Consider the following 12933-nt stretch of genomic DNA (forward strand, 5'->3'; position numbering starts at 1 on the left):
TGCTCCAGTATTTTTTTGGAAAGTTGCCTTATGACTTATTTAGTTATGGCCTGATAGCATTAACTATTACAGCACAGTTGAATTTTGTCTGTATTGATACTCCGTGCCATATGCCTAGGCTTCATTTATTGTACTTTTAATTGCAAATACATTTCATTTTAACACACATCCTACAGTAAAACGAGTATCATTTCCATGTTAGGGTTGGCTGACTAACATGTTGGTTTTTACATTTCTTACATTTACTTGCATTTCTGATTCACGCATCCTCTTCTCTGAAAATGTCCTTGTTGCAGTTGCTCTACTCAGCATCTGAACTGCCTCCTTTCTGATTTGCTGATCTGACAGTACTGGTCTGAAGGATACTTGAATCAAGCATTTCTGGGATTGGAAGAGCACATACATGGGAGACATTAGCGTGCAAGTTAACAGCACCTAGGGACAGAGCAGAAACAAAAAGTACCAAGGGGCTTTTCCCACTGAGCTCAACAGGAGCTGTGAGAGTTTGTTCCTTAATAACTTAGACCCTTTAGAACTAAGTAAAGAGAATCTAAGGGAAAAGGCCACAGCGCTACAAAGCTTTTAAAATACCCCAAGTCTTCTATACTTAAATGTTCTTCAGCTAAACACATAATTATAATAATACTGGTTAAAAGCCATCCCTGGGGACCTGTCGAATGAAATAACGTGTGTTTGTAGATTCAAGGCCTAGATTCCCATTAAAAGAATATTCCTTCTAGCTCAGTCACAAGGATGTGTTAGCTCCATACTAGTAAATAGCATGGCTAGGTACAGACATTCAAAAAGTCTGAGGTGGAAACCATCCAAGTTACACAATTTTCTGTAAGCAGTATAGTTTAGGTCAGTAATGAACACATTCACCCGTAGGTGGGGGAGGCGAATCTTAGACTGGGTTCCACCATTTTTAAAGGGTGTGTTGAACTTCTGTTCTAAGTATAGACCAGTTTTGTGTGCCAAACTTCTGTTATATTATGAGTATAGACCAGTTTCTGATCACTTATACCAGTAAATGTAATGTCCATACCTGGCTTTTGTGCTTCTGTTACAAATTAAAAAAACTGCAAGGACAGAGATGATTAAAGGGTTTTATTTTATTCAAATACTTGACATGCTAAGAGTAAATTTACCTTCCCTGGCAACACGGTCCCAACAGATGGCATGACTGTCACAGGAGAACTTTCTGGCACATGAAATTCAAAGGAAGTGGGTCCAACAGGGGCAGTTTGCCCTTTGCCAATTCTTGGGACAGCATGAGTAAAGCGGTTAAGGCTGACATGTGAATTTATCACATATAGTGTTGCTGTAGATACATCATTTAAAGCTGTTGCAGCAAACTGAACTAAGGAATGAGACAACTCGAGAGGTGGGTGGACTCCAACTGCTTTGCATGACAGCTTGAATTGTCTAAAAATAAACACACCATAAATTGTCTCAGCATAAACATAGCTTTTTAAACAGCCCAGAAACCTAGGAAACTGATCCTGCTGTCCTAGGCAAGAAGGAATCTCAGTGGCTGCAATGGGAATTTTGCCTAAGGATGGTAGGATCAGGCAAATACGGTTTCTGTTTATAAAAATGTACAATTTCCTGGAGAGGACCTAGATGAATGGTCTCTTTGAGTTTTTGCATATATGTCCAGCGAGGTCACATCTGACAGTGACATCAATTGCATGGATATGGACTATCTTTAGAAGAAATCTATATGCTGCCAAAGTAAAGCTTCAATAATTCCACAAAGAAAATATTTCTGGTGAAGAAAATAAGAAGCAACCTTACAGTTCAGGAAATATGACCACATTGGATTCTGGGTGGGACAGGAGAGAAACCAAAATGCAAAGGCAAATAGCCTTTCCCATGCATGTTGGGATTTAATCAGAATATAACCTTGCATCACACTAACATTTCTACACTAGCTACTATTCTATTAACATACCTGTTAATTTCTGTCTTGCAGATTAGCTCAAAGCTGTAGTCTTTTGCTTTGTTGGCTTTAAAGATTATGTCCAAGTTCAGACTTTCAAGGGGCAGGAGAGTCCCAAATCCATCATCAGGCTGAATTTCAACAAACTTCCAAAGGGCAAAAAGTAAAATCCAGTTTTATTAAAATGTATTGAAACTTGAGGTGCACTGGTACATTGATTGCATATCGGATCAGCACCAATATAAGGAAAATGTACTGTATTGGCAATCGGCTTGTTTTGGCTGATGTGGCCAATAATGCGGCTGATAAATGCCCCGTGAATGCAGGCAGCCGCAGTGCAGCATGCAGGCAGTGGGGAACACCGTGTGGCAGTGTGGAGAGCTGCCGGGTCCGGTTGGTAAGTCTGCTGTAGTGGAAAGGGTTGGGGGAGGGAAAGGGTGTGGTGGGGGGAGATCAAGGCCCCTGCGGTGAGGGAGGGAGTGGGGCTGGGGCAGGGGCAGGTGCTACCCAGCCAGGTTGGGGCAGGGCACGAGATGCAGCTGCGGTTCGTCTGGGGGGCGCGGGGTGGGAGTGGCAGCTCCTGCCTCTGCACACACCCTGAGAAGGCATGTGCCCCCAAATCTGTGTGCAAGGTGGGGCAGGCTGATGCTGCAGGCTGGGCCTAGGTGTGCGCTGGGCTCTTACTGGTGGGAGGGGATGGGCCAGGCTGAGCTTGGGGCAGGCTGCAATGCTGTTGAGAAGTTAACTTTGGGGTGGCTGCAGCCCTCCCCACCCCCAACCCCATCCCAGCACTGCATGCCCTGAGCACAGCTACCCTGCCAGGAAAAGCCCAGTGCAGCCCTGGCCCCAGCTCACACCAGCAGCCCGCCCTCACCCCATGTGCAGATCCTAGGGCACACACCCTCCATGCCCTCCTAGGGGTGTATGCAGCAGCAGGAGCCGCACCCCCCCAGACGAGCTTCTTGTGGCTCCATCCTATGCCCCACCCCACCTGTGCAGCACCTGCACCTGCACCTGCCCCTGCTCCAGGCCCACTCCCTCCCTCACCGTGGGGGCCTCAATCGGTCCTCCCCATGCCCCTTCCCTCCCCCCACCCCTTCCACCACAACAGACTTGCCAGCCAGTTGCTGCTCTTCAAGCTGCCTAGTTGCATACCGGCAACTGGATCAGTATTAGCCCATATGCCTTGCCTATCGGTATCGGCATAAAAAATCTCTATCAGTGCACACCTAATTGAAACATCCTAAAATCAGAAAAACAAGACCTCTTCCTCAGCCAGCAGTATTCACGAATGGAAAAAAATTCCTTCCTACATATGACCAGCAAAAATCCTAAAGTGCTGTATTGCCACAAACCTTCCACAATACAAAAAGTGCTCTCTCTATCCCAACCTGGGGACCATGGACACATGACTCCACGTCTCACACCCTGATCATTAAGCCAGAGCTCCGGCCCTTTCATAAACTCATCTGGTTTAATTTCAAAGCAATTCAGGTTGTTTGCCCACATTACTTTATTTGGAAGACCATTTCAAAATGTTATTCCTCTGTGAGCTAGAAATCTTTTTATTTTTAATCTAAATTTACCCATGAGTTTATAACAATTTGATCTTGTGGTGGTGTTGTTCATTAGCTTAAAAAAGCAATTCTCTTTCCCTAATACAAAATTGTGACCTCCAGAAAGCAGCACTGTAGGATCCAGTGATGTTTGTCATTTAGGAAACCAATAATGAATTTGTACAGTTTGATAACTGGATATATCTGGAAGTTAAGGAAAATTTGAGTTACCCAGGTATAACAGAGGCCAGGTTGTCCTGCAGAATTTTTAATGCTGCTAGTGATGCATGAACCTGAAATAACCTAACTGGACTCTAAGCCCTGGTTGTCTGCCAGGGATTGAGAGATAGATAACATTGCAATTTGTAAATTGAACATATCCTGAGGTGGATCAGGCAAGTGCGATGGGAACCTGCACTCCATTTCACTGCTGGTTCATCACAGAGCTCCAGTCCTGGTTGCTGGACACATGTGCATTGAGCTTGTCGAAAGTCCGCAGTGAGTTTTCCATCACTGCTGCACCCTGTTTGCTGGCCTGGATTCACTACTGAACATCCATAAGTAATTTGGAGTCACCTAGGCACAATAATCACTTGAACTACACTTTTTAAATTAAGTATGTAGACAAAGCTGAGGTGGTTTGTGATCTTGTATGTGAATGCTGCTGTCTCTTGCCTTCCATGTTCCATGAAGACCTTAGCGCAGGAACAGGGATATCTCACTCTGCTACTGCGGTAACTATTTTGGGATCTCTACTTGCTGAACAAAAAAAAAAAAAAAAATCCCTGATGGCATTTCTAAAGCTTTTCTTCCAGTTCCACTGAAATCATTTTAACCTGGGCCATACTTTAACAGGCTTTTACAATTGAAAGTGAAGTTTTAAATTTGGCAATAGATATTTGCCTACAGCCACTATTTGGATCCGTCCCCTGAGGACTACGTCCCTGCAGATGCCTTTTGAGGCCAGAGTGTGGTTTTCTGTTCTAAAAGCTGATGATACTAACCTATTTTATCTGGGAGATGGTGTCGGGTGGGGGAAGGAGGAAGAGTGAAACTTTTATGGCAATATATTATTTGGAGTGGGCTTACTGCTGTTATATTACTTTTGCGAGTGCTTAGTGGTACACTAAGATTGAATTTACATATGCAAATTAGAATACTTGTCTGATCCTTACAGTTCTTAGTGTTGCTGGTAGGGGTATAACCATGACAATCAGTCACAATTCATTCTAAGAGGGTCTCACAAGAATTAAGTGAATTTTAAACAGAAAAAGTAAGTGGGAGTAGTTACCACACCTCAGGGAGATCCACAAATCCGAATTCTTGTGGCAGGATACATTTGTTTGTTAGAGTGATGGTTGTCTGAACAGCTTCATAGATAGTGCAATATCCAAAATTCACTTCAGCAGGACTGATTTCTAAATCAGAGGTGGTAACAATTGCATGGACAGTAAATGTAACTGGTTTAATCTGAAACAAGTGCAAGAACATTGGTAAGAATTACAGCTGAATTACCAAGTAAGAATTAAAGTCTATGATTTAAATGACACGATTCTTATAAAACACAGTATAAGTGAAGATGTTGTATTCTATTCCTCAACTGCATTTGTTTTAATTAACATGTTTATTTTGAACTTCAGCTTAATACTGTTCTCTTACAATAAGCAATTGAAATTTCTCTTTCTCATAACAAAAAATAACAAAATAAATCCCCTAGGTATTTCAAAATCCATATACTGGCATGGCCTTACATTTCCATCAGTATAAAATATTCCTCTTTAGATACATGTATGATAAGCTTGCTGTACAACATTTTATACTGTCAAAATAAAACTTTGTACTGTGATACCTGAGAGTGGTCTGTAATATAGGGAGCCCCAAGGAATAACTGAGCACCTTTAATAGGGTTTGAAATTCCAGAGCTTATATTTTAAAGATGCTTGTTAGGACTTCAGCCAGTTCAGCAATTTATTGTACCATTTTGAATACCTTTTAGTGAGTCAGACTCATTAGAACATAAAGGAACAAATGTAGATTTAGTATCTCCAAGAGCAACTTCACTGAAGTCAACTAATAGTATCTATGATGATGGCATAAATTTGGCCCCCAAATATATCACGGTCATTGCTAGAACACAGATCTATGCTCTGGATTGCTGAAGACTAGGTCTGCCACTCCTTACTTAGGAGTGGTAGCTGAGTCCACGTGTACTCGTGCCTGGTATTCAACAAGATGGCTCTGTGAATCAGGATACATACCTTGTCACTTATCCATCCTACTGCTTTGATTTCAGGACAGCTCAGAGTAAGGTGTCACTTGCTCTGTGTAAGGATATCACCACCTGAAGCAGCACAAAATGACTGCTGTTTCAACACTGCTATTCTGGATGCTTGGCTTGTGGAAATCTTGTTAAAATTTATATCTTCTACTACTTTCAATACAATTTATCACTAACCTTATCAGCAACTGATATCGTCATTGGGACTTCCAGAACCCTTGTCTCCTTATCAAAATATTCTCCTGCATCTTCTGGAAGAGAGTGTCTGAAAAAGAAAAATGCATTTGTTTTTCTTGAGGCCAAGAAAATTGTTACTGAGATAATATGAAACAGTAAAGCTTCAGTGGCTGTGCTCTGAATCAAATATAAGATGAATGTATTCGTAAAGATCTAAAAGGTACTTTTATTGAGGCTCCAGTCTAAGCAAGTATATGAACACAAATGGTCCTATTCATGTCTTTGTTTAAGTGCTTTACTGGATTCAGGTCTAAAGAAAATCTTTGTATGTAGGTCCTGGGGAAGAAGGTAGAGGAAAAACACAAGTGACAAACATCAGTCACCTAGGGGAATTAGGTTATATCCAAGAGACAGGAAATGTAGTTTTGTTAGAGATGCTGTTTGTTGTAAATTTCCTTCCAAATGATCATACTTTCAAATAACCATCACTATGCAAGTGAGCACTGTCTATAGCAATGGTTTCCAACCTTGGGGTCATGACCCCATTTGGGGATGCAATGATAAAATATGGGGTCACTCAGTCCCAGGGAGGGAGGCATGGGGGGCACATAAGCCCCAGATTTGTGCACGGGGCAGGGGTGGATGCAGGCTGCCAGCTGCAGGCTCAGTGCTCCCTGACCTGCAGCCCTACCCACAAGGCTTCTGTGGCAAAATGGGGTGGGGAGGCTTGGTGACAGTGCAGGGAGCCCGGTGCCAGCCGTGCTGCCATGGTGAGGTGTCCCCTGCCTGCCCAGCAGCAGTAGGGGGTACAACTCCACACTGCCACTGCTGCTGGGTGGGCAGGGGACATCATGCCAGGGTGACACCACTGGCATGGAGCTCCCAGCAGCAGCACTGAGCCTCCCCATCCTCCTGTGCTGGGTCCCGCCTGCTGGGCCATGGAGGCCCCTGGGGGGACGGCAGCAGGATGGGGAGTTCTGAGCCCGCAACGGGCAGCCTACATCCCCCCCCATAGGCTCCACTCTGGCCGTGCCACCCACGGTGGGGGAGGGACCCGGGCTCTGTGCTCCACTCTGGCCACAGCAGCCGTCACCACCTGCAGGCAGCAGCCAAGGCTCGGGTGCTGCTGGAGAGGGCAGTGGGCTGTGGGCCCTGGCCCTGGTCCCAGTCCCGAGTGAGGGGCGCCAGCTGTGCTGGGGGGTGGGGGGCTGTGGATAGGGAGTGAGGGAACATGCTGAGGAAATGGGGTCATAAATGGGGTCATGCTGGGAAAAGATTGGGAAGCACTGGTCTACAGGTTTTAATGTGAACACCTCCTTGCTAGATATCATCACAAATTGACCTGATATACTAAGACCAATTTTCTAAAGGTAAGCTTTTGAAAAACCCCATTTTGTGAGCCTAAGGGTTAGTTAATGGGATTTCCGCTTCTAAACAAATTAAGGGCTTTTGAAAATGCCATCCAATAGAAGTTGGGTGCCTACTTTCTTTCCATCTCCCAAAATTAAGTTTATATCTAGGCACTTAAGTGGGTGGTCTGATTTACGGAACAGCTCTGATTAATTAAATGTTGCTCAGTTAAAACTCGGTTATTATCAGGGATCCAGGCTTTCCATTTCCCATGGAAAAATGGGAAAAAATTAGGATTTCTCTTTTTACCTAAGAAAAACATGGATTTTTCATTTTAATGGAGAAATGCACAGATTTTGCACTTTTGCAAAGAGCTCTCTGCAGGCTGACAGAGTTCCAGCCTGCAAGGGGCGGGGGAAGCAGGGGGAGGGTGGTCAGGCAGGGGGCATCATGTGCATGGCCACCAGGCAGCCTGGAGAGCAGCTCCCACAGGTACGTCTGGTGGGGGAAAGGGGAGTTGGGCTGGGACTGGGGCTGCTGCCCAGCCAGGTGATGCATGGGGCCTGGGGCCAAAGCCTACAATGGGCAGCCCACCTGCACCCCGCACACAGATCTAGGGGACACGGGTCCCAGCTGCCGCCCCCGGGAATGAGTGCACCGGTGGGGAGCTGGCCTCACCCCAAGTCTGCAGCAGTCAATTTGCACCCGTCCCATAACAGGCGCCACTCCAGCCATGCCACGCACAGGGGAGGGGGAACTGGGCTCCACGCTTTGCTATGCTGCAGCAGCTGCTGCCTTCCATGGGCAGCAGCCAAGGCTCAGGTGCTACTGTGGGGAGCAGGGGGTTGTAAACCCAGGCCACTGGCCCCAGGGCCCCCAGCTGCCAGGGCTATATCTGGCAGGGCTGGGGGGAGTGGGCAAGGGACACTAACAGGGCTGGGGGCTGTGGGGGCAAGTGACAGGCACTGGCCGGGCTGGGGGGCTGTTGCTTGGGAGTGAGGGGCCTGGACCTGTGTTCTGTGAGCTAAGCGGGCAGGGGAAACTCTGATTTTCCATGATACAAAACTAAAAAAATCAAATACCAAAATGTATAGGTATTTAGAATTTCTTTTATTATAATGACTGAGGCACTGGTAGGCTTCCAAGTTGCTTTCAAATTGTAAATATATCAATAAAACCTTGTGTTCTATTGACAGACAAGGTTCCTTGGGTGAATTTGATATCTTTTATTAGACCAACCCAAATAGTTGGAGAATAGTTATTAAGCAAGCTTTCGGGTTCAAAAACTAAGGAAGTTTCAGCAGTTGGTGCGTGCTCTTCCTGGATGGAATGAAAAGTAAAGAAGCCAGGGGCTGGGCTGGGGAGTCAGTTGCCAGGCAGATTATAATGTGTTCTATTGATACGTACATACATATATATCAGTGTTTCAATTTACCTGAGGTTTGGGGTATTCATGAGAGAATTTGTTATTTTTTTATCAGAGAAAACCAGGATCCCTGGTTATTATTAAACATACACAACTGTGGAAGGGGCCATAGTGCAGTCAGTACCTGTCTGAAACATAGGACACAGCCTATGATATTTTCCTGAGTCCAAGTCAAGGTTCCCTGCCATTTAACGTGGGGAAAAAAAACCCTTTTGTCTTCAATTTGAGTACAAGCAGCATGGGGGGTAGGTGGCTTCTGTGGCTCTGACTCCAGCCCAACCCAGGGTCGGAGTTGGAGCTGCAGCAGTCACCTGATCACCCACCTCTACCACCTGCCCCTCTCAGCCTCTGCCCCTACACCCCACCATTGCTTACCTTCTGTAGCTCTGGTTTTGGCCCTGGCGGAGCACATGGTGGCTCTGGCTCTGGTCTGACCATGGAGCAGCAGTGGTGGCAGCAGATCCAGTCCTGGCTCTGGATCTGGGGCCTCCATAACTACCCTAGGCCAGAATCTGGCTGGAGCCAGAGCCAGAGCCAGAGCCAGAGGGGTAAGTAGCAGCTGGGGTAGTAGGACGAGGCAGTGGGGGAGGGGCAGCAGTGGCTGGGAGGGGGAGCAGGCAGTGGAGAGGGAGCAGAGGCTGTGGCAGGAGAAGCAGCTGTCATGGAGGAAGCAGTCTTAGCAGGGAGTGATGGTAAGGGAAGTGTTTGGGGGCAGGTGCTAGGGGGTAAAGGGACTGGAGTGTGCAAGCTTCAAGGGGACAGGTAGTGGGGGGTGGGGACATTTGACTGTCCCTCTGCCTCCCCCTGCTTCCCATCTGCCCCCTACTCCTGATTGCTTCTTGTCTTGGATTTGAATACAAGGAGGTGGGGTAGGGAGATGGCTGCTGCAGCTCTGGCTCTGGCCCCAACCTGGGGTCAGGGCTGGAGCTACATCTGCTGCCTGTCCCTCCCCTGCGCACTGTCTATATCCTCCCATCTCTACCCATACCCTCCAGACCCTCACAGACTCTTCCTTGCCCACCTGAAGTCTGGGATAGAGCTGCTGCACTGTTGTATTTGATACTGGGCCAGGCTGGGGCATGTTCTATGTCCCAGGCTGGAGACAGGTTAGAGCCCTGCCAGAGCTCCAGCAAGTGTAAATGGTGGGGGAAAGGTGGGCAGAGGCTGCAGGGCAGAGGTGGGGGGCAGGCAGCAGGGAGAGGCCAAGCACTGGGGAGGGCAGGCAGCAGGTGGGGCAAGTGCGGAAGGGTAGGCAGCAGGAGGCAAGATGCTTCAGTCCCCCACTACCTGTCCACTCCTGCCTCCCCCACTCCGTGCCCCCCTGCCACTGCTTTCCCTTCTGCAGAAGGGAAAGGGGATGAATCTAAAATAAGCCCCCCCCCCCCCCCATAGTTATTTTGTTCATGGAAAATTATAAGAGTTTTGTTGATTTTCCATGTTTAGAATCTATTTGTTGAGGGGGTCATCTTAAATTCAAAGTTATCTTGGATTTAGATTAATATGGTAATTAATAGGATTGTGTGAAGCTTCAGGTGCTGATTCAATTTGGAGGGGATTCGGCCCCATTCGGTGGCCAAATCCGAATCAAATCAGGGGACCAATTAAAAGGTCTGAATTGATTCGAAGCTCTCAGAATTGATTCGAAAAAGATTCGGAGAGCTTTGGTGATTCAGGCAGTCCCCGCCCACTGCAGCAGGGAGCTGGACCAGGACTTGGAGCTGGTAAGTAGGGGGTGGGGGAGAGGAGACTGGAGGAGTGGGGAGGTGACCATGGGGGGACCCCTGCCAGACCCCATCCCCTGCCTGCTCTCCCAGGCCCCCTGAGTGCCCTTCAACCCCTGCCCACTCCCCCAGCACCCCCATGGCTGCCCTGCCAGCCCCAGCTCCCGACCCTTTAAAAAAAAAGCCCCCACTCACCGGCTGTTGCCAGTCAGAGGGGTGATCCCTGCTGCCCCCCACTGCCCCATGCTGCATGGAGGGCTCTGCCACAAGCCCCCTGACCCCCGCCCACTCCCTCAGCCCCCCCCCCCACCAATGGCTGCCCTGCCTATCCCAGCTCTGGCCCTTTAAGAAAACAAAAACTAAAAAGAAGAACCGACTCATCAGCTGCTGCAGTGGCCTCCATGCTTCTAAGGGCTTGTGGAAAAGCTTCCCCCTTGCCCCCACCCCTGCTCCCCCGCAACGTGGATTGCACCCCAGCTGGGCAGAAGCTGGTGAGTCATGGTTTTTTTTTTAAAGGGCTGGGAGCTGGGGCAGACAGGGCAGCCATGGGTGGGGGCTGGGGGAGTGGGGAGGGTGGGGGCTCCTGGCAGAGCCAGGAGCCAGTGAGTGTGGGCTCTTGTTTTCAAAGAGCCGGGAGCTGGGCTGGGCATGGCAGCCATTGAGAGCAGGCTGGGGATGGGGCCTGTGTGATTCAGAGATTCAGCTGATTCGGCAGCAGCCAAATCTCCGAATCAGATTTGGCTGAATCGATTCAGGACAAATGGTTCAAATCACCGAATGGAATCACTGTCCCCCAAATCAGCCGAATCCGAAGCAAATACTAGCTGCTTTGCACAGGCCTAGTAACTAAATAGTGCTTCAGGAATCTTTCTGCATAAAGATAGTAGTTATGCATTTACCCAAGAAATAGAAATGGAAAAAATGAGAATAATAAGCATAATGATACATTTTTTTTTTACAAATGCAAGGACTAGAGCTCCCAGAACCCAAATTCTCTAAAGCTCTGCAGTATCTGGAAGTAGGTATAAGTGTCTGTTGGAATGGGAGCAATTTATTCCTACAAATGAGCAATGTAGGAGGTAGCCTGGACTAGTAGCACCAATTTTAATTATTACATTAGAATTAAAAAGGTAGACATGGAAACAGTCTAGTCTGCTATTTGCAATAAATCCATACTAAATGAAGAATTGGACACTTAAGTGTTTTCTGCTTGTATGACCGCAGAAGCCAATTTTGCAGCAGGATTGCATTTACAGGCATTTTAGAAAAATATTACCAATATTGCACTCTTATTTTTACTAGTAAAATATTTAGGGCTATAAATAGGACTTAAAACCTGCTTTGTAATCGGTATATAAGCCTCCTGCACCCCATGCAATCATGAGCAAACCAACTTAGGCAATCTGTTCCTTTTGACATTGACATTAATTAATTACCAGCTCCTCTGAGTCAGTATCAATGGGATCACAACACAAGGGAAAGACATAAATAAAGACCGGCTGCAGAACTAGAGCAAGCTTGAAGACCAACAGCATCTGTCTGATTACATACCAGATTTGTCATTTACAGGGAATATGTGGGTTTTAGTTAATGAAGCCTCTTGCTATCATAAGCTCAGAGCTTCAAGCCAAGTTATTACAAAAGCTCTAGCATTTTTAGATCTATACGTCTATTTATAGTACTTCAGCATCAGAGTGAATAGTTTCCCATTCTTATGTTTCCACAGTGCTACTATTCCTGCTACCGGCTTTCTAGATAAGTTCTCCACAATTGCCACTGTTTGTAGAACAGTGAAGCAAAAAGATGTTTTTCAAAGAAATATTTAAGTCGCTATTGACTGTTATTTAAGTTACATATTTTCCCTGTGTCATTTTACAGACAACGTTGTTTCAGTTTCTCCCTTCTAAATGTTATGCCTCTTCCATCATGCATTTTAATCCTTGCCAGTTCAGGACTGCTCTCAACAATGCACGCTCTCCTGTTACATCCAGTCTACTCTCAAAAGCAATGAACTTTCATTGCTCTCTGCGAGTTACCGCTACATAGTGGAAAATCTTCCCAATATTCAGCAACATTTTTCTTAGTTTGACTATATTATCTCTGTGTGCCATAGTACATAATTGCCCTTGACATTTGCATTCTTGAATGATTTCCAGCCTTCTTGGTCTCTCCCCATTCCTTAAAATAATCACTGCTTACATACCAACATGCCATGGCTGAAGCCACATCTTTATTGCAAGCAGGAGTACAGTTACAATACCGGTTCTCTGATTAAGTACTGGGATATGCATTGAAGACATGGAGATCTTTCCAAGACCTTAGAGTCACCCTGCCTGGTTATGGAAAGCAAATTACAAGCAGCTCTTATTTTCGTTTACCATGAGCTAAATGCTAACCTCCACCAACAGTGTTGCTGGACAGGTACAGACATAGCTGCAGCAGCACTAGTGAAATGATCCTATTAAAAAACAAAGCTAAGCCAC

General features: G+C 46.4%; 1 protein-coding gene across 3 annotated transcripts in view; it reads right to left on the reverse strand.

The window, feature by feature from the left end:
- Positions 1-12933, reverse strand: part of CFAP74 (cilia and flagella associated protein 74) — a 113843-nt gene that overhangs the window by 18089 nt on the left and 82821 nt on the right. For all 3 annotated transcript variants that reach the window (XM_059716923.1, XM_019494010.2, XM_006265123.4), the window contains 5 exons: positions 5954-6041; positions 4795-4968; positions 1955-2088; positions 1149-1425; positions 241-381 (listed from right to left, as the gene is read on the reverse strand). In XM_059716923.1, coding sequence (XP_059572906.1) covers positions 241-381; positions 1149-1425; positions 1955-2088; positions 4795-4968; positions 5954-6041 — 814 coding nt within the window. The remainder of the gene's footprint in view (positions 1-240; positions 382-1148; positions 1426-1954; positions 2089-4794; positions 4969-5953; positions 6042-12933) is intronic.

Source organism: Alligator mississippiensis, chromosome 13 (assembly GCF_030867095.1).
Source record: "Alligator mississippiensis isolate rAllMis1 chromosome 13, rAllMis1, whole genome shotgun sequence".
NCBI classification, from domain to species: domain Eukaryota; kingdom Metazoa; phylum Chordata; order Crocodylia; family Alligatoridae; genus Alligator; species Alligator mississippiensis.